This window comes from Phalacrocorax aristotelis, chromosome 14, assembly GCF_949628215.1.
Source record: "Phalacrocorax aristotelis chromosome 14, bGulAri2.1, whole genome shotgun sequence".
In the NCBI taxonomy this organism is placed as follows: domain Eukaryota; kingdom Metazoa; phylum Chordata; class Aves; order Suliformes; family Phalacrocoracidae; genus Phalacrocorax; species Phalacrocorax aristotelis.
In genome coordinates this window covers 3,934,260-3,960,854 of record NC_134289.1, presented here as the reverse complement: position 1 = coordinate 3,960,854, position 26,595 = coordinate 3,934,260, and the positions used below count along the sequence as shown (strand labels likewise).

Below are 26,595 nucleotides of genomic sequence, written 5' to 3'. Positions count from 1 at the left end.
GAGAGACCAACAGAGGCACTGTCACCTGGCCAAGGTGTACTTGAGGCCCTGACAAATCACCATCAAAACTGCCACCACATTTTCTTGAGAAAACGGCAGCTCGGATCCCCTGAACATAGCTGTTATCTGCAGCATCCAGATCTCCGCCTGCAACTTCCCAACCACCCCGCTTCCTTTACCTCCTGCACTTCTGCTGGGATGTGCTGATGAAACTGCCAGCCCTGCAAGCCAAACTTATGCCAAGAAAATATTCTGCTGGCCTTTCCCAACCTTACAAACAATGCCACCTCCTGATTTCATTGCTGGAAACCATACAGCGCCCCTCCTCATCCCTATCAGAGCTTCCAGCTTCATATCCGCACGCAATTGTTTTCTTCTTAGGTGCTGCATTGCTCTCCAAGACTTTTCTCCTCAAATGGACACGCAGGGTCTCCCAGGATGCAAGAGATGCTAATTTTTCCATTTCATTACCCTGGCAAGCAAATCTATAGAGGGCAAAAAAGGAAAGGAAGTGTTTGCTTCCCTCTAACTTGCCTGCTGGAGAAACAAACCATCTCTGTGGCCCCCACAAACCCTAACAGTAGAAAACAAGATGTGCACAAGGGATGTATGTCACACTATATTAAAAAACTTCCAGAATCAGTTGCTCCAAGGGTAAAGCAAACCACAGGGGTATAGCAGGGTGCTGAGTTTGTCTAACACGTACATCAGCACGGTACAAAATTGTTGTCAGCACTGGAAAATTGCCCATCACATGAGTGGGTTTAGCGGACGACAAGCTGCAGGACATAGGCACAAATCCAGCAGGCCTGGAGAGCGAAAGCACACCGGGGAACAGCATCTGTGCAGCCTCAGTTCCCTCGGCAACAAGACAAAATACCTTAGAAATGCTCAGAAGCATTGTGCCGCACACAGTCACCCCATTACCCGGTCTCTTGGTCCACATGCTGCGATATAATCCAGGCTGTCCCCAGACAACGCTACCCTCAGCTCATTATCACCCACGCAGAGCTCAAAGGGCTGGGAGGCACACGCGTGCTCAGCCAGGACGACTGTCACATTCATCACACGTGTTGCCAGCAGCATCCAGAGGTACCGGCTTGAACTTCCTCGCTCCATCCCGGTCTGCCTTTTTCTCTGTGCAACAGGTTAAAAGAAGTGACCCCACCGAGAGGGGCGGGTGGTTCAGGGGTGGGCGCATCACCCCTTCAACGTGCGCGGGGGGGGGGGGGGGGGGGGGGTCAAAGAGACCCTGTTTTCGCACCCCCCGAGCCCCACGGCCTGGTAGAGGCGCCAAGGCGGTGGCCGCGGTTCCCCCCCCCTCCCCGTGGGCGGGCGCGGTTCCCCGGCCCCGCCTCCCGCCGCCCCCGCCTCGCTGCCGCTCCGCCGGGCCGCGGTGCAGCGCCCGGGCCGGGCCGAGGCCGGAGACCTGCGGGCGATGGTAAGTCGCTGCCGGGAAATCCGGCTGTTGCTTTGCGGGAGGCGGCAAAGGACGGGGCGGGAGGATGTCGGCGGCCGCTCCGGCCCCTGAGAAAAGGCAGGAGGAAGGCAGAAAGGAGCAGAGCTCTGCGCTGTGGTTAATTAGTAACACCGGGAGCTGAATTACCAAAGCCGGGGCTCTCCAGGCTCGGTTCCTCTGCGAGGGGGAGGGAAAGGATCCATTAAGCAAGGCTGCACTGCCGGCACGGCAGGTATGACCCCCCACGCGTGCTCTGCCTGCGTGGCCCGTGCAGCCCACCCCGGCCAGCTGGAAATCAGCTTTTTTCACAGCAGCAGAGGGGACGGGAGCAAAGCCCGCGGGCCCCGCGGCGTGCCTCACTCCAGCCCTGCCCGCAGGTCCTGCTCACGCAAGAGCTGCCCACTTTACCTTCTCCTAAGGGACAAGTCACCCTCAAAAGGGAGGATGTTAGTTTGAGCGGAGAGGGTTGTTTCATCTCCAGAAAGCCCAAAGCTTTCCAGGTTTCCCACACTGGTTCTTTTCCCTCGGTTGCACAAAAAAATAATCATCTCCCTGCCTTAGCAGTTGAGAGCCAGCAAAAGGAAACAAAATAATTAAGTTTCGCTAACGAGAACAGCGTGTTTTAAAGGAGTAAGTGCGCATGAAAGCAGTATCATCCCATGCTGACAAAACCAGCAGGCTGGCCAGCGTACTGGGGTGGAGACGGAGGGGAGACGGCAGGGCGGAGGGCGCAGAGGGTGCCCGGGCAGGGGGTCTGCCACCACAAGACACAGCCGGAGGAGCTCGCTTTCTTGTGGTCCATTGGCCATGCCTCCTGCTGGCGCTGGGCCCTCAGAGAGGCGCTGGGCCTGGAAAAAGCCCAGGGGCCCATCCTCCCATGTCGTTGCAACACAGAAAAGGGTTCAGAGAACAATTAAGCCGCGTCCCTTCCAAGCAGCCTGGTTTCTTGCTCTGCCCGGAGTTGGCTGGCTTGGCACCCACTCTGCTGTGTCCATATGCCTCTGCTCCAGGCAAGCAACAGCTACAGCTTTACACTGCCTTTCTTTTCTTTAGCACCAATACACCGTCCCCTGGTCCCAAAACCTGGCGCAGCCCCTACCCCGCTCCACCAGCCCCCCAGGGCAGCTCCCGCAGGTGCCCCCCTGCCAGCGGCCCCGCGCAGAGCCAGCCTCCGTCCCCACGTTATCCAGTTGCTAAGCTACCTGCACCAGCTTATCACGCCATCAGCGCAGAAGGGCAAGGGCTGAGGGTTTATTGCGCTGAGCTGTGTTTACTCACTACCTTCCCTCCCCGAGCTCTGGGTTTGGAGGGATGGGGTTGACCTTAGCAGGGCAGGGTGGTGGAGCTGGGCTGGCCGGGGACCATCCAGAGCACTGCACAAACTGAAGGGTGGCACGGGTGGTTTGCACGCTATCAGGGAGGCCAGAGCATGCATAGGCAAGGAAGGCTTTCCCCAAACACCGTGCAAGAGGGAGAGCGTACGGCCATGATACCAGGGGGACGGGAACCATCCCACACCCAGCCACCCCAGAGCTGAGGTTCAGTGCGCACCTTGACATCCTCCATTTCATGAAGTGCTCTGCAGCTGAGAGCTTTCTCTAAGCGTAAGGGTCACATCTACACAGACAGGTAGGCACCAACACGGCCTGATGGCTTAGCAGACCCAGTAACATGGGGATAGGGCATAACCTTTTCAATCCTCCTCAAAACATACAAAACCAAAGACCCCCCCAACAAGAACATCAGCTCCATGGCTGCCTCTGGTTTTGTACAGCCTGTAAGTGAACTATAGGGAAAGACAATCTGCCTTCTTTGGTCTGAAGCCCTTTGAGACACTTCACTTGGGCATCCATGCCCAGAAGTAGCACCTTAAACAGCTGAGCGAACACCCACAAGGAATAGTAAGCTGTATTTGTTGGGGCTTATATTTAACTTGCTACATACATTTTGCATATAAAGGAAGACAAATTGCAAAGAGATATTGGTCTTTGTCATTGAGAAACAATCCTCACCAAATCAAAAGATCAGATCGCCCACTGGGAAAGAATTTTAATTGCCAGAACATAATCTTTCAAGATAGAGCAAGAGCCCTCTGCACTCAACTCCTACCTTCCCAACTGAGCCAGAAGATACGCTGGCTCAGGCAGCCCCCATCCAAGAACTCCATTTTAGTTTCATCTTTGCCCATATTCACTCCCCAAAACCAAGAACTACTGCATTTTTTTTTTCCCCACCCTTAAAACAAATAACAGCAGCTCTACCCAAGAGGAAAAGACAATGCTAAATCACAATACCTCCCTCTGCCTTTTGTTATTCAGACAGAAACAGCCTCTTGAACTCCGCTGTAACATAAGGGAGATTGAAAAGGAAAAGGAGCTGAACTCCAATTTGGTGACTCATCTCTCTGATTCACACCACTTTTTCCTCCTCTAAAGCAGGCTTCCAGTGCAGATGACCTGCAAATAAAGCCCTCCTGCTTCATGAAGATATTTCACTAACCTCAAAAGCAAGTCATTCTCAGTTCAAGGCCATCACCAGAGTTTCAGGGTTGAGGTTTTTTTTCTAGAAAATTATGTATAATGTATTTGGGAGCTTAATCTCACAGAGCCATCATTTCTTGGCACCTTGGGTTATAATGAATACGTATATATACTGGTAAAGTGGAAGGAGTTGGAGGCCAGAGGACAAAAGCAACAAGCTGGACTTCACTTGACGTAGGTACATGCAGGATGTGGCCAGGGCAGGGAGCAGAGGACAGCACTGATATCCCACATCATCAGCACCCCTCACTTCAGGTCCACACACACACTCTGACCCTCCCACCCAGCCTGTACCTGCCTCCACAGACCCATAACTCCACAACCCATGGGATCCCTCACTGCTTTGAACATCTGCTTCATCCTACCTCTGCCATGCTGATCTGCTCCTCTTCCCTTTTCTTTCTGCGGCGTCAGGCGGGAAAAGCCCACAGGCTGAGTGCAGAGGAGAGAGAGCAGCTGCTGCCAAACCTGAGAGCCGTGGGGTGGAATGAGGTAGAAGGCAGAGATGCCATCTTCAAAGAGTTCCACTTCAAGGACTTCAACCGGGTATGAGCATCAGAGGTACAGAGTTTTACAACAGGGAGACCTGGTTTGCAGAGCAGGAAGTCCCATCTGCAAGGCTCAGTCAAAAAAACCTCCTCCGTGTTTCTTCTGAAATGTAATAGCTGAGCAAAATAACCTGCCCAAGACACCAAAGTGTTCAGCCCAACACATAATTTGTCTGGGAAAAGCTCCCCAACAAGAGGAAAACCCATAGAAAATCCCAACAAAGATACAGAACATCCCAGGCCTTGCTTTTGGTTGAGTTACCTAGAAACGTGGTGTAAAATTAATGGCAACGGGGCGAAAAACAATACATCTCAGGGGAAGTGGTTCAGAGCTAACTATTCTTATTCCACTGGGCAGGCCTTCGGCTTCATGACCAGAGTGGCTCTACAGGCAGAAAAACTGGATCACCACCCTGAATGGTTCAATGTGTACAATAAGGTAAGGAAGAGGGATGGTGGGGGCAACCCGAGCTCTTCAGGGAACACATCCCTTTCATGAGGCATAAAACAGCAGCGGCAATACTGTTCAGATGAGTGGGACCTCCTTCCTCAGATGCCATTCCTGTGGCATATCACAGCCAGCCTATAGCTATCGCCTACATACCCTTTCATCCCCTTTTTTTTTTACCTGTCCAGCTGAGCAGTAGCTATCTGTAGGCTGGCACCAGGGTTGCTTTTGTTAAAATCAGTATCAGAAATAGGAGCAAGGGGAAAAGCTTCTGGAGAAAGTGAGTTGAGAAGTAGGCACAGCTGGCCACTGTGACCAAGGCCGGGGTGGGCAGTGACAGCTTGTGGCCAGGACATGCTGTAGGAAGGAGAAGACCAGGCAAAACACCAGACCACCTCCCACCCCAGGAAATTTTGCTAACAGGTCTGGAGAAAGTAATAGTGCTACCTGCCTTATCAGACGCGAACTGTCTGCAGCACTGGGGGAAACCGTTCCCGCTCTTTCTGCCAGCAATACTTGGTCGGTCTGTCTGTCTGGTTTAGGTTCACATCACGTTGAGCACCCACGAGTGTGGAGGCTTATCGGAGCGAGACATCAACTTGGCCAGCTTCATTGAGCAGGTTGCAGCTTCTCTCTCGTGACTAGAGACACATGAAGCCAAAAATCAACTCTTGCCGCTGCCACAACCCGCATCTCGCCTGGAAGGCTGTACCTAAAGCCTCCTCCCACTTCTAAGCTAGTTCCTGGATCCAGACTGCCTAAAGCCATGCCTAACTCCCCACCACAGCTCAGATGGATGGAGGCACTTCTCGGGCACTGCGCATATATCCATCTCTGATCTTGCCGCTGCCATTCTTAAACCCTTTGCAGGCTACCAAGCCTGCAAACTGCTACGCCTCTCAGGCTTTCAGCAGACATGCCCTTTTACCAGGAGTCTTGTTACACACCTGCACCAGTAAATCTTTCCAGAGCCTGACCCTGTCCAGCCACTGTGTTATTGTTTCTTACCTACCAGAATAACCTTTCTGCCTAAAACATGGTACGTGAACCCTTTGGTTCCTCTGTAACATACCAGCAACCGTGATGTGCAATTTATTACTGTAACCTCTCTGTAGCAGTATTATACACAGGCATGTGCTCTCACCCCTATTGTAACCAGCCTTTGGTAGGACACCAACTGAAAATGTTTACAATAAAGAACTTGGTTAACCTGACGAGAGTTTGGAAGGAGGCTTCACTGTCAAATTACACCAACAGGTTTACCCAGGACAGACCAGTACCTGAGTACACTCTCAAGAAGGTGCTTCTGCCATGGAAAACGCTTCTTGATGAAGCAAAGTGGAGAAATGGCACGTGCCTTTGCAGGCCTGCACCTCAGAGTGAGGTGCCAGAGCAGATCAGATAAAAACCACTTGTGATAAATCAGCAGCGTACCATAGCCAAGGCACAAACACAGGGAAGGCACAACCAAAAGGCACAAAAGCAGAGCAGGCAACAGGCCAGCAGCTTCTTATGGTGAGATACCTCCCAAAAGAGGCTGCAGATGGATTTGGTGGTGTAAGATCTTCAGTTAACACAATGATCTCAGCATTCAGGGATACTGCAGCCAAATTGCTGCATTTTCAGTACAATAGGAAAAATTTGCTGCGAGACCAACAGCAGTTACTTTCAGCAAAACAGCCTGGGAGGAATACTACAAACATCCAATTCAGGTCGGGTTTTTTTAACCCTTTAAAGTTCTATAAAACATTAAGAGAAAATCCATAGCTCTTAAACAGCAATTTTCAGCATCCTCGAACATCACATGCAAGACGTAACCATGGACAGCACCTTTATCTTGACAGAATGAGAGAGCAGCCCTCAGGCAGCATTACTAAGATTCAGAAACCATTCTGCCTGCCACAGATTAGGATGAGCATGAGCAAAGACCAAGAGCAACAGGTCCCCATTCATTCAAATAAGCAATGAAACAGAAAAAGAAGAGTTCAATGAGCCTAGATAGCTAAATGCACCATTTTAATACAAACTAGGCCCATTTTCACCATCTCTTCAGCTATTTCAGCCTACAGTTTTGCAGTGGCAAATTAGAGCAATACAGAATACTGCCATCAGATGAACTCGTCCCATTTATTCATTAAAAAGTCAATGTGTATTTATTGGGCAAGATACTATTGTGTTGTACACAACCCTTCCACTCCCCCCCTCCCCCAAGTCATCAGAAAAGTGCAGATGAAATCCACGGCATGAAGATACACTATCTCTTCTTGGTCCATCCCATTGGATATTCTTCAGTCTAGTACCTCAGAGCATGGAAATCCTTCGGGAGTGCTTTCCACAAGCAACCAATTCAGTGTCTTGCTTGGAAAATCTGATGGAAATCTCACAGGAATTAATAGTTGCAAAGTCTAAAGTACCATCCAGTTCCAGATCATAATGCAGTCCATAAAATTCTTTTTTGTCTTTTAAATAATTATACAACCTGTTAATCGCACCATTTTCCTAAGACCATTTGGCATGATAAAGGAGATGCAGATTACATATTAGATGACAGGGACAAATAAAGACTACACGGGGTAAACTACAATGGCCTATTCCTGACCAGAAGATTACATTTACAGTATAGAACAAATGCACATAAAATAATTAAACCCACAAATATTACTATTAAGTGAAGCCCAGAATAGAATACATTGGCTTACAAATAACACCTTCAAAATACATCCGAAAACGTGAAACGGAGCACTGATCTGTTAGATCCATCTCCTTCCTTGGAGGAAAATGCAACCAGGGAAGAGGAGGGAGTTTTTCTCTCCTTAACCCACCCCAATCCATCCCCCCCTTTCTTTTAAAGCAGAAACAAAAAGAGTACCTCCCTTTTTTGTTTTGTTTTCTTTTAAATCTCGGTTCAAAAGAGAACCATCACAGTAGCCAGACACTTAAGACTGCCTCCGAAGTACAGCACGCTCAGAGATGCAGTTATGGTCACATTAGCAAGACGTTAACAGAATAAATAGGTCCAACATAAATGCTGACTGCCAGAGCTGGCAATACCATCAAGAGACTATCAGGCAATTCAAATGCTATGTTTTCAAAAGGGCTCAGAGACAAAGTCATCAATTTAAGGGCAGATGGCAAAAACACTTTTGTCTGCTAGCACTGAGAGTAAACCTGCCAAAAAGCAAGTATTCTTCCCACAATCACTGGGCCCAAGGCTGCTGCACTGGTTTGTGCAGTGACTGGTAAGTAACCTTCTCATTCAGTGTAATTATTGTGCAAGTGTGTGCTTCAGCTGTACTAAGCCAGTGAGGGTCAGCTTCGGGCTAACAAGCCCACTACAGCAGACACAGGTGCCTTCAGATGCCCTGCACAAGACTGCAGATGTGGCACAAAGCCTTCTCCCAGGTGTTGAACTTCGCCCAGGAAAACTCTAGGTAGCATGCAAAAGCTGAGAGGAAATAACATGGGAAAGCCCTGCGGGAGTGACTCCACCAGTTTAATAACTCAAGAGATTCTAGCTTGTCCTTCAGGGAACAACTGCCTCACAAGTTACACTGGGAAAACTCTCTCACCATAAAAACAGCAGAGAAATATAGGAAGGGTGAGCCACAAGCACGCCCAAGGCTTGAATTACCTCCAACTCACTGCATCCTATCGCCTACCTCTCAGAGCTATACCAGCATCTTTGTAATACTGTGAAGGGACTTGGCTCGATACGACTACTATTCTACCTTACAGGCAAGCATACTTTCTCTGAGGCCAGTCTGCCTTTGAGGGTTTAGTATAGTACCATAAGGAAACGACCACAGCAAATGCTGCAGTCAACAGCTGAACCCTCAAACCCTCCCTGGCATCCCACAAAAAAAAAAAGCCAGAGAAGCATCAAGGCACAATGGTGAATGCCCTTTTGAGAATGTGCCTTACAAGAATCAGTGCAAACAGCAGAGATTACTATTATAAAAGTCACCTTTTTATACTAAAATATCATGGTAAAAAAGGTCAGCTTTGGCGCCATCCGTTTGCACATGAAGCCGCTAGCCATGACACATGCCAGGGCCTGACTGACTACTACAGCATTGTAAGATTGTGCAAAACCTTCAAGTTATGAACAGCGAAATCACTGTTTTGCACATCCCTCCAGAATTGTGCAAGGTACAAGCAGCACTCTAGGTGGTAAATGCATGTCTTCTAGAAGAGGCAGGGAAGCAAAACAGTTATTATGTACCTAGGATTTTCAGTACCATCCAGTTCCTCTCCCTACACCACCTGCTTGGTTTCTATTTCTGCCATTATTCAAACCAAGAGATTCCAGAAAAGGATTTTGTGTTGGGTTTTCCCCGCCCTCAGCAGATATTGACTGCAGACTCACTGAGGTCTCCAGAGGGGATCTCAGAAAGTACATGGCCATCTTTCCTTTGCCAGTTTATCAGCTCTGCTTTACACAGATATAAGGCTCCCAGCACAGTCTGTTAAATGCAATAGCTTGGAGGAATACTCAAAAGAAAACAAAATATTAAATTTATTTTCTACCTTCAACTTCTGGAAAGATTGATACTTTGGAACACAACATGAGAACTCAAATCTAACACTTGGCTGGACACCAGCTGAATACCAGGTCTGAGGAGAAGAAACAGCAAGGAATGAAGTGACATGCAGAATACCTGAGAAATTTGGAGTTGTGGAATGGACATTCAATTCACCATCAATATTCACAATTAAAATAGGCACGGGGAAGGGAAGAAAAGCCCTAAAACTAAAGTTGGGCATGAAAAGAATGCAGATTTCAGAACTGACTAAGGGAAGGAAGTTCTCAAGATCGAGCCACCATCAGACCTGCAATTGTAGGAACAAAGGCTTACTGCAACCTCTTCCCCTAGGAAACCTTTAGAACCACCCCAGTGCTAGTTGGCAAGGCACCGGTTGTTGCACTACAGTCAGTGGTGGCCAGGAGAACCGTTCATGTGCTTTTCACTGCAAGGAACATCCGTGCTGTAGAGGCCGTCCAAGTACGCCTGAGAAATCTCCGCTACCAAGCTCCTGTCTGGGACGGACTGGGCCATTCCATAGATGGCTCCCTAAGCAGAGAAGATGAGGTCATTACATGGGACCGTTAATGTCAGAGAAACAACGCTCACCCCAAACACACCGTCACTACATGCCGGCCTCCTTACCATGCCTGTGGTCTTGGCATTGAGGTCCTTCATGATCTCCTCAATGCTGTCTTTGACATCTTTCAGGAACTGTTCAGCAACACCAGGCTTTGTGTGCAACTGCGTAATGCAGAGATGAATGCTGGGCAGGCAGGAGAGAGGGGAGAGGTTAACCATCTCAAGTATGTACAGCTTCACATTTTCTGAGCAACCAACAGCAGTTTAGCCCTCCCCTGGCCAGTGACAACCATGTACCTCCTTAAAATAGCATTTCAGCAGCATAACGGGAGAAGAGATCCACTCCCTTCCAATTACTGGTAATCCCTGCACAATACTTGCTCAGCCAAGCTGTGGAGAGTTCAACTCATCTTTGCAAAATGGCAGCTCCTCCTTTCTTCCCAACTTCACCATACGCAGGTAAAGGCCTATAATTTTCTCACCTCATTCCACGTACCTCTGCTGAGAAACGTGCAGCTCTTTGCAAGCACATTGATCCTTGCCATCATTTCCTTCCTCTCCAGCTCAGATAAGCCATCAGCCACCCACAGCGTGGAAATTAGCATCTACCAGAACGAACAGGCCTGCTCGCACCTCTGAGCTATCACTTCAGGCTCTCTAGACTTCACACTTCATGCTAACTGCAAGTCCAAAATTGTTCCAGTGCAGCTACATCTCAGAGCATTCGCCCATTTTACCCACAGAAAAACAATAACTATCCACTCAAGGAAACTCTCTGACAAACATTCATTTTACACCAGGCTGGAAAGATCACTGAAAGTGATCAGCCCTTCACTGTTCTTTCAGTTACACCTTCAGTGGGCAGCAAGAAGATACTAAAAATAAGTCTACAAACCCTCAGTTAACTAACATGAGATAAAGCCCTGGCTATTTATATGTTTTCTGCTTGGTATTAGACAGAGGTAAATAGAAAGGGAGCCTCAGTTATGTCCTCTGCCAGGCCCATTAAAATTAGCATTGCCTTATCCTCACTGCAGAAGCTGCTATTTATCAGCAATTACAAAAGTAATCCCTTCTCTGCAGAGCAAAAAGTCTGCACACAATTTATCAGATAGGGACAACACCACTCAGCAAATCAAGAGAGCTACGGGGCCTGAAGATGACCATCTTGCATACCCTGGCTATGCACATTGCTCCACTGGTCCCCACAAACTCACCTTGATGGGAACTGTAGGGCATTTAAGTTCCATCCTTTTGCAGCTAAGGAATTAGATAATCGATAAATGTCAAAAATGTCCGAACCAATGGAGAGGACAGACACCTCAGGTTTCCCAAAAATGAAGATGCTGTCAATTTTTCTCAACCTTAAAAAGAAAAAGGAAAAAAATAAGTGACTGACAGGGGGGCGGACATTCTGTCCATCTACCCGGAGCCTTACAAAAAAGCTACAGAAGGGGACATCCCTACCAAAAAATAATAAAAAAAAAAAAATCACACAACCAGCCCAGGCCGTTGGGACTTGCAAGGACTCAGGTCATTGAAGGCCCTAAAGTCAAGCACCCTCAGGAAGAAATGGAAGAGAGAGGCAAGGGAGGACAGAGTAGCAGAAAAGATCAGCTTATCAGCTCACATAGCGACAAAAGCACCCCAACAAAAGAGAGTACAACCCTTGTTCTATCCTCTGCAGTAAGTCCTTCCAGATTCCCCCACACCCACAGCTGAGACAGAATAAACTCTCAAAGCCAAGACAGCTAAACAAAGCTGCCTGCACCCCTCCTCTCTGTGTCTCTCAAGTATCTGGCACAGGGCAGCAACCTGGGCATAAACAAAGCATCTTCTCCCAGAACTGCCCAGTGGATGGATTACCACCCAACATGTAACATGCTATGGCTTGGGGGGGGAGAAGGAGCAAAAAAAGTTGCAAAAGAAACAAAAGGAGTTTGGGAGGAGGAGTCCAGAATGGGGTTAAAGAGTGTGATCAAAACACTAAGGCACACACGTACTCTGATTCGAGGAAACGAGCCGTTTTAATGATCCTCTTCGTAGCCTCAACGTAGCCCGATTCCCCTACGTGCATCAGAGTTGCCCAGCACGCGGCTATGATTCCACCAGGCCTGGAGCCTGCCACGGAGGGGGAGGCATATATGCCCCCTTGCCAATCAGGTGCTATAAAGAACTGGTAGCTCCTGTACTTCTTGTCGCTGTACAGCACCACGGAAGAGCCCTTGGGAGCGTAGCCATACTGCAAGGGGCACAAAAGGCGTTGAAAAGCAGCAGGAGGGCAGAGGAACACGTTCAAGCACTCAGCGCATGCCATCACCAAGATCCCATTTGCCCGTAACTTTGGTGCATTGCACAAAGCAGGTGACTAGGGCAGCCCTTCTCCCTGCACTTCAGCGCTCCTCCACATTACAGAGCAGAAGTGCCTGAAGGCAACAATGGCATCAGGAATTGCTCCCCAAAAATGAAAGCACTGAAAGACCTTTCTCCCCGCTTCTTACCTTGTGGGTATCAGCAGAAATGCTGGTCACACCTTTTACACGGAAGTCAAATGGACGCTTTAGAGGAAACCCTGCCTTGTCCATGAAAGCAATAAGAAAACCACCCAGGCAGGCATCGACATGGAAGGGGATTTTGTACTTCACCGCAAGCTGTGTGTGAACAAGAGATTCTCGTAAGTAACGTGCAATCAGGCAAGGAAACAATGTTGTCAGGACACCAAAACTACAGTCACCAAAAAGTACTCAGCATTTCACAATTAAATATTTCCTGGATCCTTTTGGAACATCATGCCACTCAAAGCTGTTGAGGATCGGAAATCTGGAAGGGTTGGCTACTTGTGGGATGCCTTCTCCTGCCTTCCACATATTTGAAGATTGTCAGCAAGAGGAAAAATAACATTGCATTTTGGCAGTTTGCTGTATTTGCCAACGAGATGCGATAACATGGTCTGAAAGGAGTATCCACAATAAAGCGTAATGGCACGGTCCAAAGAAAAGGAAGGTCAGAGGCCTTGGCTGGTTACATACAAAAGTAACTGGAGCACGTAGGAGAAAAATCAAGAGGCATGTTTAAAAAATAAGATCTCAGCCCCTTGACTCCTTCTACGCATTCCTCCAACTTCTGCACCAAGCCTTCTACAACCAGTCGGCCCTGAATCAAAGCCTTTTTACCAGGTGGACTATTTTGCTGTTATTTCCTCTCAAATATCAAAGAATGCCCTTCTGGCTGGTCTCACAGTGGGTGCAGCAGAGCTCAAAGTCACATACACAATACGTACCTTCAGTTACAGAAGTTCATGGCACAGACTTGAGAGTTCAGAGACAAAGTATGTGCAAAAGGCTTGCCACTTTGCCTTGCTGTGGCACACGACACGTGCCAGCTCAAGTCTGAAATCCAGCCCCACACAGCTTTAAGACAATGCCCAAAGGTACTTCTGGTATTTAAAGCCCACCCTCCCACAGCAGTTAGAGTGCAAGAAAACAGTCCCATATTCCTCCTCACTTCCAAATGGTGTCATACATCCCCTGCTGTTGGTTAATACCCGATTTACGTACAGTAATACCCTCCCAACCAGTCTGCTCCTCCCACCAGATTCACTGGTTGGCGTCGTGGAACCCCGCTGCTCTTGCACATAAGGACATGCTGTGTTTATTGCTACAGCACCCAGAATTCCCAGGGGCACCCTACCTCTGCCACCTCTTCAATCGGGTCCATAATTCCATGCGGGAACTGGGGAGCAGAACAGACTAGCATGGCTGTGTTCTTCGAGATAGCTCTCCTCATTGCCTGAAGATTTAAAGAGAGAAGATGCTCACATTCCATTTACCAAGTGCCACCCTGCCAAAAAAGATAAAAAATTAAAACATGCAGCTTCTGGTCTTAAAAACCAAGACACAAAAGCCTACAAAAAGCAACGTAACGAGCTACAAGCATAAGATGACATCAGCTGAGTAATTTAACTCAGCCACTTGGAAATACTAAAACACTTCTGTCTCCCTCATCTGAAATCTGGGGCTATTTCTGAAATACATAAATTATTTGATTCTAAATGAATCACACAGAAAAAAGGGATGGTTTACATCAAATTATTTCAAACAAAATCTGATCTGCAATGACAGGTACTTACTCCTGCTATTTTTTCCTTATTTCCAGGAAGCATGCATCCCCCTCTATCCACTGACTTGCCACCTGAATAGGTAGATTTCTTGCTATTTGCTGCACAATGCTAACTTCCCACAGAAAGAGTGCTGTGCTGCCTAAAGCGATACCTGAACATCCACTTCCATAGCCTTGGTCAATGGTATGTGGATCAACTTCAGTCCAAAGTAGTGTGCTGCCTTGTCAAACGCTGCGTGAGCACTCACTGGGACCAACCTAGGAAAGTAACAGATTGCATGTGTCAAGCCAGACAGCCCTTAACCCTACCATGAGCAGGAGGAGGGGAAAGAGCAAAAAAATTCAACTTGCAGATATTTACATGTGACAGGCCACAAACAGATCAGCTGCATGTTTCAACTAGCCAAAAATCATACAGACTAAAAACAGTTGGGGAAAAACTCTCTGAGACAGAATAGAGGCCGTGTGCTGTTCTGAACTGAAATGAGGGACACTAAATCTTGAACAACCCAGAGGAAACGTATTGAAATAATTCTATTCCACTGCATGGTCTTCTGTGAACCAGGACCCAGAATTCCCAAGAATGCTAATTTCTTGTCGTATCGAACAATAGCGTACCATCTCCAACCAACCACCCTCCCTGAGAGGGGCACATGAGATGATACAGAAGGGAAGGAACAGCATAAATACACCAAGAGAACATAACATTTGCTCTCTCCCAACTCAAATGGCAGCAGCTGAACAGCCTTAACCTTGTTTTCTGAGGCATATCTTTTTCAGGGCCTTTAATAGCATGCAAAAATGTTAGAGGGAGAAGAAAAGAACTGCAGGAATTCAGCAGAAGATGAACACCACAGTGTTTCATCTCTTTACATTTTCCGCTCGTAAGCAATTAACCAGAGAAATATTTTTGATGCACCATCTAGAAAAAAGCAGCACATGAGAGAGCGCAAATCCTCTATTAGCAATGTAACGATTAACACAGTCCCTCATTTCAGCTCCAACCAGCCCCAACTTTAGTCCCAGAGTTTTCAGGCTAAACCCTCTTTGATCTGAATAAATCAAAACCCTTAAACACTTCAAAGGGGCTGACAATCTCTTCTCAAGAGGGGCCCGAAGCGGATATGAGCAGGCTTTGTCTGGAGTAGCATGCAGGTATTACCAAACACATCTGCACAGCGTAGCTACCACAGACCCCCCCCCAGCAGCATCATGCCCCCCAAGCTGCCTGAAGGTTCCCGTGCTTTTGCACCACTTCTTTCAAGCCAGACTTCTCTCCTTCAGACACAGACGGACAAGGAGGAGGTGGTAACGAGCTATGAAATAAAGGAATATTGGGGTCTAGCGGCCACCTCCTCTCCCACAAACTCCCAAAGCAAAAACCAAGCCATGGAAGTATTGCTCACATTTCTGGCTGTTTGATGCCTCTCTCGTAAGCCAGGTCTCGGTACGCCTTGCAGGCCATCAGAATGCTCTCGGTCCCCCCAGATGTCATCTGTCACAAAGAAAAGAAGCAAACAAGAAAAACAACTGCTTACAGCGATGTTGCAGAAGAGAAAAGCAAAAAAGGGGATGCTGCCACAGCACCTCTGCTCAGAGATGCTTCGGAGGCAAGAGATGTGTGGGAAAACTCAGGCTTCAAGGGCAGAAGCCACTTAATAGCTCAAGGTAGCTTTCTGATATTCAGCTTGAAAGTGCACATTTAAATAAACGTTGACTCCTTTTCTAAAGGGGAAGGGGGAAAGGGAGACAAAAACTATCCAGCCCAGAAACCTGACAAGAGGGGAACCATACTGTACAGTCACTAGCTGGCAAACATGACTGCACCTCATGCAACTACTGGTACGTACTTAGCTCTTGATTACCTGAGGATTGTTCATCTGGATCACAGAATAATTATGCCACGTATACGGAAACAACATAGTTGATTCTGTATTAAGTCAACTGAAGTCCAGCAGGATTTATTAGGTCTGGAGCAATGCCACGCTGAGGCACGGAGCCAGCTCAGCATTGGCACCACTCCTGAGCTACAAAACCTTTCCAGAACCTGGAACACTGCAGAGCGCTCTCCCACCTTCTCTCTGCAGAGGCCAGCGTAGGTCTGGTCAGCACCAGGCCAGAGCTTCTAAGTCCTCAAGGACCCACGAAATTTTATGCCAGGAGGAATTTCTGCATTACTCCCCAGCAAGTCCCTCAGTATCCACACAACCCATGCTGTCCCAGCCCTCTTTACCCTAACCGTAGGAAGAAAAGGGGATTTGCATGAGGAGGTAGAAGAGAGGAAGGTACGCGCACAAGCTGTTCGATCTCGATCAAGTTTACTATTGCATACTAGGACTCGAGAGCTGTTGCAAATAAATAAATTTAACTCCTTACAGGAAGAAATTCCTCAAGTGGGAGAACTGTCTCTTGTTGGCCAGCCTTTATGAGTTCTGACATGCAGGGAACAGAAAAGAGCGTGGGCACAAACCTTCCAAAGTAAAATTTTAACCTCGTAAAATGTGAGGTTGGTTTTTCAAGCAGCTTGTAGGACTGACTTACTGCTCTGCTAAGTGAGCCATAACTTGAGGAATGGGGGGGGTACCTAGGACAGGTAATACAGAAGTGCAGCAGAAGGAGGAATCAAAAGCTTCTCATAGCACTTTATGGAGAACTAATTTTTGATCCTCAGACCTGCTGAGCCAACTGCAACCTCCCCTTTTAACCTCTTCCCAAAAAAGAAACCCACAAACATAAAAAGGATGCAATCACATTTGCATGCCTTATGGCATCTGCTAGCCTGGGTTTGCTTTTATTTTTTCCCAGCTGACATAGCTGCAAAACCCCAAAATGCAAAGAAGTGTGACTGTGTGACAAAGACTAAACATTAAGTACAGAGATAAGGAACAAAGTTCATGGACACATAAAACAGTTTGCCACATTTGTTCCTAAAATGATCCAAGTTAGCAGCAGCTGCTGCCACAGGCAGTGTGGAAGTGACTGTCACACCACAGACAATTTCTGTTGCTTTGGTCGTTTGTAAAGCAACAGCTGTCACAGTTAAACCCTAACAGAGCCTCTCCCTGGTTAAAGAAATCATTGCATTTAATGTGAAGCAAATAGATGGTAGCAGGAACACAGTGTCCTAAGCATTTTATGGGCTGTGTCATTCACTTCTCAACCCTTCTTATGAAAAGGTGTTGTCAGCTATTACCTTTGGGGAAAAAAAATTAAGCAGCTGGTATAACATGGATTGCCTTCCTACTGTCAGGTGGGAGAAGAGAAATTGCATTATTGCATACTTTTAATACTGCTTGCAACATTGCTTACAATATTGCAGTGATTGTGAAAACTTTGCTAGGCGTGATCTGGGGATCTTGGCATTCATGTTACTGAACGCCAGACATCTTGTGCCACCAGGCCTGCTCCTTGTTGAACAAGCAGTCCCTACCTCTGCTCTCATCTAGGTAACCTGCTCTTCAAAAAGCTCTGTACAGCTTTATTCCCGTTTCGATCCTTCCACCAAAGCACCAACATCTTGCCCTTATATATGGCAAACCTTCCTTCAAAGTCTGGCTTATCACCTGCATGCAAATACTGAGCCACACGCAGTTTTGGAGGGGGTCAGAGCCAATGCTTTTCGGTAGTTGGTCAGATGCAGGCTAAGGAACAGCATTCAGGACAGATCCTCCTCCCAGGCACCAAGACTGGCATGCAGATAACCACACAGAAAGCTTGTTCAGGCAGCTGAAAATCCACCTAAAAGGCCAAATTTCGAGGAGATCAGCTTCCTAAATTGGCCAACAGTCAGCACATCAGTATCAACATAAGTGTATGCCACGGAGACATGCCAGAGCAGCTTGATATACAGCAGCACCTTTAGCGTGGTTCGGCTACAACAGGAAAAACCCTTCTGGTCCACACATATTATACCTGCAGAGGGAGTCTGCTCCTCTGTAGGAGGCTTTGTCAGCTTAGCTATCAACAGCAAACTCATCCTGCTACAGCCAGGACTTGAATCACTGTCACAGGATACAACTTCCCCACCGCCTGCGGCATGTGGGCAGCTGGCCAACACACAGTGATTCAGCACCCACCAATGGCTCACGCAAATATTTTTTTCCTCTCCTCTCAATGAAAGTCCCCAGGCTCCAGCGATGCCGTGGGGAAAAGGGGCTGGAAACAGGCATTGTTTTAAGCAGCTTTTCAACCCTGCACTATCTTCAAAAGCCAGGCAAAGTGTGTGGAAAAAGGCAAACAGACTTTTTTGTTCTTGATTTATTTACTATTTTCCAAATGGAAAGGGAGAGGAGAAAGCACAGGGAAAAAAATATCCCTCCTGCTTTCTAAACTCGGTACATCCCTTCTGTTGCTCTCTCTCTCCAAATCACTAAAACAGCACTAAGAGGTACGGTCCCTATTCTGGGATTTCTTTGGCCATGCTGCTTGTATGTCACTGTCAAACTGTCAGACATAAAAGAACCACTTTGGTTTGCGGTCTCTAAAGCTTTGCTTGCATTTTCACCTTAGGAAACACATCCTTTCTGACTCTAGATACAAAGCCGACCAAAACTTTCACTGAGCTGAAGTACCCCATGAATAAGAAAAACTACATTTTATTTCTAAGGTAGCATTAGACTAAAAATATACCACAGTCCACTGCATGCTCATAATCTAGTGGCATACTCAAAAAAGACCCTGTAAACCTGCAGGCTGTAAATTCCACTAATTCATCTCTCAAGGTGACCTGCTCATCACTACAGACAAAACCTGACAGATCTGCAGAGTTTAAGCCCCCCTAAGACACATCACTCACATTTCATTGTTAAAGTCCTACTTCAAATGTGCAGCCAGCACTACGACAAAGTTTGGAAGCCCCAGAATGAGACAAGAGACAAGATGGTTTCTACAGGAGGCTTAGGTTTGTACCTACTGGTTTTGCTTCCTCTCTCCTGTCCTCAGCTGCAAAAAGTGCAAACAAGAATTCGTAGAGATTGACATCAAATTCCCCTGCACTTCAAAGCTGCCCTTTCTTTTTAAAGTTCAAACAACTACTAAAAAAAAAAAATCATTGAAGCTTGCATAAAAGTGGTGATTTCTCCCCAAATTAGAGGGGAAATCCACAGAGCCAGCACTGCAAAACAAAGCGCCTTGTGAACAGGAACACATGCACACATCAGACAAGAGCAAACTCCCCCCCATTTCTCCTCTATGTGCTGAGCTTAATTAGTCCTTCCAAATCATTGCAAGAATGTGATTAGAATCTCCTGGGAGGCAAAAAAAAAAAAATCACCAATTCCTGTCTCTTGGCTTTTGCATAATGCGATTAAGAGTAAGAACAAAAGTAGTAATTAGTGAGAAATAGGAAGCATCCATCCGCCGCTGAAAATGATTGCTTTTAAAAACTGCTTAAAAACCTTGACCATCTCTCAGGGCAATTTAAGGCAAAAGGCACGCCTGCACACCCCCCACCGCAGAAGCATTGTTAGTGTTTTTATGCCCATGTTTAAACTAAGGAGAATTATAGTCCCCATGTCTCAAATAAAGGCAACTTGTGTGAATAATGCAAGCTGCTCATCTGATTTAACATTCAGAAATCTAAAAAGACAAGTTTCTTTTTAGCATTTATTAAGCACACCAAAAACCTTCAAAGAGGAAGCAGGGGGCTGCTCTCCAGAGATTCTGCTTCAGAAGATGCCACATGACACAGGGCAGGCCTGTGCAGGGACCCACAGGCTGCTGAAAGCCCTGGGAACTACACAAATGTGTCACTGTGCTGCTTTTCTGTGACTAAGCAGCAGAGCATTAGCTCTAAAAAGCCCTATTCTGCAACACATCATGGAAATCAGAGCACAGAGGAAGTGAAATTGCCTCACTGAGAAGCAAAACCAAACTTTTGGTGTTTTCCACATAGCATAGCCACAGATACACTCTCCAGAAACACGTACAAGCTCCATCTGCCTTCAGGGACCATCACCAGGCACCAACAAAATCGGACAAGCAGTCCCAGCTGCTTAAATCAGGTTAGCAAATCCAGCAGACAGGGATCTTGCAATAAGACGCATTGCTTCGTGGAGACAGCAGTGATGAAATTCAGGAAAAAAACCTATTTGTTTCAGTTTATAACACTGCAAAAGTTGAATCAGGTGAACCAGAAGCCTTCTCAGTAGAAACAGCCAGCAGTACCTCCTGAGCACATCAATTTAAAGATAAAGATAACTCACAGCATTTCACACTCCCTGGTTTAGCCATCTCTCCATTTTAGAGCCTCACCAGTTACTGAAGTGTAACTGCAGCAGTCTGAGCAACCAGCTACAGCAGGGCCTTTGAGACAGAAAGCACAGCATCAGTTTGAAAAAATGCTCTTGTAAAATGACTTTGTAACTGTCCAAGCCTCCAGAAATAATTCTGAAATGTTAATTCTGTTTTGGGGAGAAGAAAAGAAGAGAAGTCTTTAAGCCCAACTCTTAAAGAGCACGTGACCTCTGTATATCTACCCACATCTCTCCATCAATAATTAGCAACTCTGGACACTTACTCCACAGTCAGGAAGGGCAACGTGGGAGGAGGACAAAAAGTCCGCTGGAGAGACTCATTTGGACAAGATAATTACAGGGATGCAATTAATCTTATGTTTCCGGCCAATCAACTTCTCAACCGTCCCTCTCACCCTGCAAATCTGACTGTTCAACCAGCTAGAACTTAACTCCACAGCAGCCTGCAAACTTCCCCATTTGCTTTGCTTCTGCTTGAATCCAAGCTGCAGCTTGCAGCACAATCCTCAGAAGGGAGGGGAAGAAGAAAGGAGCAGAGGGAAAAGCAGGATTCATCAGAGAGCATCTGTGGCAGTCTCACATTGACCATGATCACTGACTGTTTTGGAGCCTTTTTTTAACCTGTTCTGAACCTCTTAGGCAATTCTATTTTCAGATTTCCGCGAAAGACCACACAGGGCCAAGGTTGACGCTTTTACAGCACATGCTTTACGTAACAAAAACTGAACACACACATTGCAGGCTTCCGCAAGCCAAGTTCTCCAAGCATACGGTAAGTGTCACAGAGCTACCGGATTGTTATATCAACTGATATCTCAACTGTTGATAAAGATGAGTTTCAACAGCTTTAGACCCAGCCTCTTCCCCACTCCAAGGATAATGTCACCAGCATTTTCAGCACTGCAAACCAGGAAGGAGATGAGGTGAGGTTAAATGCTTTTTATGAGCAAAGAGGCACGTTCCTTCTCTAAACTCCAAGGTGGACAAAGAATACAGTCCCAAGAAGGCAAATAACAGTGTGCAACCTCCTGCTATCAGAAGCAATCATATCTTATATTCCCAGACACTGCACAGCCAAGTTTCATCTTCAATCCAGATGAACTTTGGTCCCAACTACACCTACTATAAGGAGGTAAGTACTGCAGTAGCCTTAACACAACCAATCCTCCAACTGTCAGATTAAGCCCGTTCAAGGCCAGTTCACCTCAAACTCTTGTGTCAACACTGCCTTCCCATGCTGATCTTCAGCTGTTGCTGGCCTTCTCCCACCCTAGCATATTTACAGACAGCAATCGCCTCACACCCACTCTCTGAAAAATCTCATCTGGCTGCTTCTCACAAATGGAACTACTTCCTCAGAAGTTATTAAGCAGCCAGTTGTATCACAGCTGCACCTGACCACCATGCCAGGAGATAAGACTGCACTGTCCCATGCGCCACACAAGCAGGTAAAGAATTTGGCCTAAGGAATTCAGGATCCTTACCGAAAGGGTAAAGCAAGAGAGGAGAGCATAAAAAACCATGGTTCATTTTTATAACAAAAATTCACCATGCAAGTTCACAACTTTTGCTCTTTGACCAACTTTTAAATCATCCATTTAGGGACACGCACCTGGACTCTCGCTAGGAACTCTATCAAGGCTTTAACTGGTTTCTACTCTAGCACACTGGAAGGGCACACAGGCCTGGCAAGACAGCTTTCCAGCTGGACAGATGACAATACATGCCATGCCTGCTTGATCACCAATACTTCAAACTGCTTGTTGGTGACCAGCCAGGGAGCCAGCAGGCCTTGTCCTCAATCTCAGCATTCTGGCAGGCTCACAGATTTCCAGTTCAGAGACTAAAACTGCAGGGAACTACTCAAAGTGACACTGCGCTCTTCATCCCCCACTGACAACCAGCCAGGCTACGTTACACGGGTTCTCTTTTTCCAACTGCCATCAAGCCTGTATCATTTAAAAGTGTGAGAAAAAGCTGAAGTAAATGGTCTTGTCTAAAGATCTACATCCCCAAGTTAAACGGTCTCTCGTGAAGCTTCACCCAGAAGAGTAATTAGCAACTGTTTTCTGTACAGCTATGTTGGCATGGCATATACCAGCATGAGCTTGACCTCAGCTGGATAGCAGAAGGTACGCTTACACTTAAATCTAAGTCAGAAATATCCAAAATGTTCATGGGACACTTGAAGACTGGCTACTTACAGCACCACAAGAGTTGGGGCCCCCATTGAAGAGCGTACAGGCAATCCTCACTACTTCTGCTTCCATCTTCCTCAAACCAGGGAATATGTCTGGATGGAGAGGATTACTCCAGGCAAACTCTTCATACACCTTCAGAAAACAAAAGACAGAAAGTTAGCCTTGCAGATGAGGCACTGAATTATCAGTGCAGACTTGGGAACTCACCATACACCCTGTATAAGCAAGATAGCTGCATTTAGCCATACACAACATTGCAGATCTCCTTGGACTTAACTCGTGCTGGAAGTTAAAATCATAAGCTGGGAAGCTACAGCTAAGGGGAAAAAAAGCCTCACTTGTTTTTCTAGGGCATTCTGGCCTCTGGATTGATTCTATAACGTTGCAATATTTCTTTTTTGTAAAGACGGGTTGAATTTTTTAGCTATTTCTAAAAAAGAACACAATATGCACCCTACGATTGCTTTACACAAAGCAGGCTAAAAAACTTACTTTGCAGAACTACTTTAAGTTTACTATTAAAAGGGAATTCCGAAGCAGCTAAAAAAGCACAACTGCCCACCCACACCGCAACAAAAGAGGCCATGGAAACCAGTATTTCATGCTCATTCTGCAACTGAAGGCTCACAGGATAAGGCTGGAACAGGCCAGTTCCGACCTCCTGCAGTTGAGATCAAAAAGCAACTGCAGGGATGTTAAAAGAAATACAGCAGAAAAAGCAGCAAATAATCAGCACAGAGGGAATGTTTCCAAAACACTCAATCCAAGTTGAGGCCCCTCTAGAAAGGCTGCTCTGAGCTTTATGTTTCCCCAGAGGTGGCAAAGAAAATGTCAACGAGCAGATGAAAACACCAAGAGCAACCACCAAACAGAGCACATTACAGCTGTAATAAAAGCTGTTCCCAGGATCAAGAAGGCTAGACTTCCCTTTCTAGCAAAAAAAAAACACTCTTGAAGTAGATATATTTGAAAACAGACCTTTTGGCTGTTTATTTCCCAACCTTCTCAAAGGGAAAAGTTCCTGAGTAGGTAAACAGATGTAACAAAGAGGCCACTGAAGCATGCCAGTGCTCCATTGTTGTAAGATTTGGACTGCCAAAAAACATTTTACAAACTTATTTTTTGCTTAAGGCAAGAGGAATTCAGTTTTGCTCAGTGAAGCTGCTCCACCCCAAAAACCCACAGCCTCCCTGTAACAGGACAGCCTAGGATGCTTTCACTCCAGCCTGCAGCAAAGGCACATCTGTCAGGGGCTTGCTGAAGCTGATCTACGGCAATTTTATGCTGCCTACCATTCCCTGAATTAGGTGGTCAGTACCAGTTCCAGTTGATTAGTAACCAGCTTCTTACTTTCTTACTCAAAACAACATCTTATCTGATTGGATCCTAGTTATCTCCATACAGTGTTTTCACAGGGATAGTCACTTGGCCAGCTTTACACTGCCCAAATGCTTTGATAATGATTTCCCTTCCACCCTGGTTTACCCTTGGCCCTGCCTTCATAGTTGGGCAGTCTTAGTTTCAGGTCTTCCCTATTTACCCTGAGGATGCTAAGGATCTCTGCGAAGATGCAAAGTCACATTGCTCTCACTTTACCTTTACTAGCAGACGGGTGAGTTTCTCTTCACCACTGTACACAGTCCCAGAGACTTTCCCATCCTGCCAACGTACATCTCCTGAAAGAGAAGGAAAAGCACGCTGCTTTCAAACACAGCCATTCTCAGAAAGCATGTCAAAGTGCACAAAGAAGTCCCCCCACCCATTATGCAGATGAGGATTCAGCTTTTGAGATTTCACGGACGAGGAACAAATATGATTTTTGTGCCACAGAGAGAGCTGCATGCAACGTTAAGCTTCTGGCATCGTGTATCCCGTGAACTTAGCGAACTGCAAGTAAATGATGACTGAAGAGTCAGCACATAAACAACATGTAGCTGCAGCAAGCAGTTATATTAATAATGTAATCCAGTTAATCCCCGCTCGGTCTCCCCAGACTGCTGTCCAACCAACTGAACTCTAAAGCTGCTTGCAAAGAGCGCCCATCACCACTGTAAGCTGAGAAGAGATGGAAAGGCCAAACTTGTACTGCTAAAACCTGGAGTGCCGCATGCCTCAAATTCCACCTAAAATGATTTGCCAGTGAAGCTTTAACAAATGAGAGCAGGTGGATGGAACAGCATCAGCAGCACACCCTGTTGGAAAGCGTTTCAACCCACTGCCCAACGTGATGGCACTTAACCAAGTACATTTCTGCCTCCAAACACCCCAGCAGTGTATTTCCACTTGTTTGGTTATTTGCTGCCTCTCCTGTTAGCCTCCTTCATAAAGCTCAGTGGCATCAGCTTCACAAGCATATGTAAGGTGAACATAGTCACAATCCAACCCTCATCTCCAAGCAACTTTCAGAGGCGAGTGCACATGTATGGGAAGGAGAGGGCCACAAGAACAGGAAAAAGAAAAGAACCACCCAGTGAAGGAAGGAAATAATCACTTGAGGGGAAAACACAGAGAGAATCTTCATAAGCAATACATAAAAGTAGAAAACAAGGAAACTGTTATAGGATACTTGACTGCAAAACTGTTTGTTTCTGAATTTGGAGTAGATGTGCTGTTCTAGCAGAAAATTCAAAGCATTTCTCAAATTTGGGATAGCAACAGGGCAGTCGTATCTTCTCTGGGCAGCAATTCACCCAAATTTGCTCATTATGAGTAATTGATACACAAACCAGGGTCAAGATATTTACATGAGCAAGGCAACTCAAGTTTCAGACACTGCTTATGTGAACTCAAGCCAGGAGAAGAACATCATGACTTTGCCTTCCTTCAATGGCATTTCCAAGGTGCAAACCATTAAGCCTTTAAGACAGACAGTCATGGAAAGTCCCTAAAACTCCTGCTTAGAAGTTGGGGTTTGGTTTTTTATTATGAGTATTCCCTGGGGCCACGCAGAAAACGCATTTCTAGTAGAAGTCGAACATCAAGGCAACTTCTGAGAAATGTAATCAAAAGTGCATTGAAATAATTTCCTCCATATTTCTCTTCTCCTCAACTCTCCCATCATCAGTCTAGAACTCTTGGGGAAGGAGTGGAATGTCACTGTAAAGACAGTATTAGAAGTCATGAATATTGATCTTAGCCACTTCCAGAAGGAAAACACAAAAATTTGCAAGCAAAGAACATCAGGGAAGAAACGTTTAAGATGAAGCCATGAGCGAGAGTCATTAGATGTCATTTAAGAGCGTAAGTCTAATGTTAGGTCTATGAAACAGACCCACCTCTGCTGCTGTACAGACTCACATTCATACCTTTTGAGCTGTACTCTTTCATCTTCTCTAACACTTCAGGCTGGCTCATGCCTTGTTCTGGCAGCGCTTTGATATAATCCTTTTCATCTTTCAGGAAGGATAAGCTGGAAGTGACATCATTCAATGCTTCATCAATCTTCTTTTGAATCTAAAAAGAAAGGAAAACCCTATCAATGACACTGGCCATATTATAAATAATAGTTGAGCGCATGCAAGATTGAACTCACTAGCTACATCCATACTATGGAGCAGAATAGATAGGAACTGTTTCAGCTTTATGACCAAAAAGCATAGCAGAGTGACAGCCACACAGCTCAACTCTTCCTTCCTACCAACCTCTCCCTCCAAAAACAAGCTGCCTGGAACGGTGAACTGGCACGCACTAGTCTCTAAACCACACTGGGAATTGCCTATGGGAACACTAGCTGGCACAGCCCAGAATTGTGCCAAGTAACCACTACAGGCGACTGCAGAGAGGCACTCGGGCCACTGCTTGGCTGTGTTTCCTTTAACAGCACAGACACCACCACCACAACGTTCAGAGTACGTTTCTTTACTGGGTACCAGTGAGCAGTGGGAGCTTTGAGCCCCTCCCGTAGTGCTTGAGAATAAGCTC

General features: G+C 46.4%; 2 protein-coding genes across 3 annotated transcripts in view; one reads left to right on the top strand and one right to left on the bottom strand.

Annotated features, from left to right (window-relative positions):
• Positions 1-1,332: 1,332 nt before the first annotated feature.
• Positions 1,333-6,209, top strand: PCBD1 (pterin-4 alpha-carbinolamine dehydratase 1). The gene is made up of 4 exons (XM_075109676.1): positions 1,333-1,441; positions 4,414-4,545; positions 4,906-4,986; positions 5,538-6,209. The coding sequence occupies exons 1-4, from the start codon at positions 1,439-1,441 to the stop codon at positions 5,634-5,636; spliced, it is 315 nt and encodes a 104-aa protein (XP_074965777.1). The 5' UTR covers positions 1,333-1,438; the 3' UTR covers positions 5,637-6,209.
• The window catches only part of SGPL1 (sphingosine-1-phosphate lyase 1), a 32,767-nt gene continuing 12,179 nt past the window's right edge, over positions 6,008-26,595 (bottom strand). For both annotated transcript variants that reach the window (XM_075109675.1, XM_075109674.1), the window contains exons 4-14: positions 25,980-26,127; positions 24,271-24,350; positions 22,678-22,806; positions 15,626-15,714; positions 14,372-14,477; positions 13,791-13,889; positions 12,602-12,751; positions 12,104-12,342; positions 11,318-11,464; positions 10,164-10,284; positions 6,008-10,067 (exon numbers count right to left, since the gene is read on the bottom strand). In XM_075109675.1, the coding sequence (XP_074965776.1) occupies positions 9,927-10,067; positions 10,164-10,284; positions 11,318-11,464; positions 12,104-12,342; positions 12,602-12,751; positions 13,791-13,889; positions 14,372-14,477; positions 15,626-15,714; positions 22,678-22,806; positions 24,271-24,350; positions 25,980-26,127 (1,449 nt within the window). In that variant the 3' untranslated portion in view covers positions 6,008-9,926. The remainder of the gene's footprint in view (positions 10,068-10,163; positions 10,285-11,317; positions 11,465-12,103; positions 12,343-12,601; positions 12,752-13,790; positions 13,890-14,371; positions 14,478-15,625; positions 15,715-22,677; positions 22,807-24,270; positions 24,351-25,979; positions 26,128-26,595) is intronic.

Excerpts from the sequence above, each read along its gene's own strand:
- PCBD1 (XM_075109676.1), top strand. Across the intron at positions 4,546-4,905 it reads ACTTCAAGGACTTCAACCGG|GCCTTCGGCTTCATGACCAG; the intron begins GTATGAGCATCA and ends TCCACTGGGCAG. Across the intron at positions 4,987-5,537 it reads GGTTCAATGTGTACAATAAG|GTTCACATCACGTTGAGCAC; the intron begins GTAAGGAAGAGG and ends TGTCTGGTTTAG.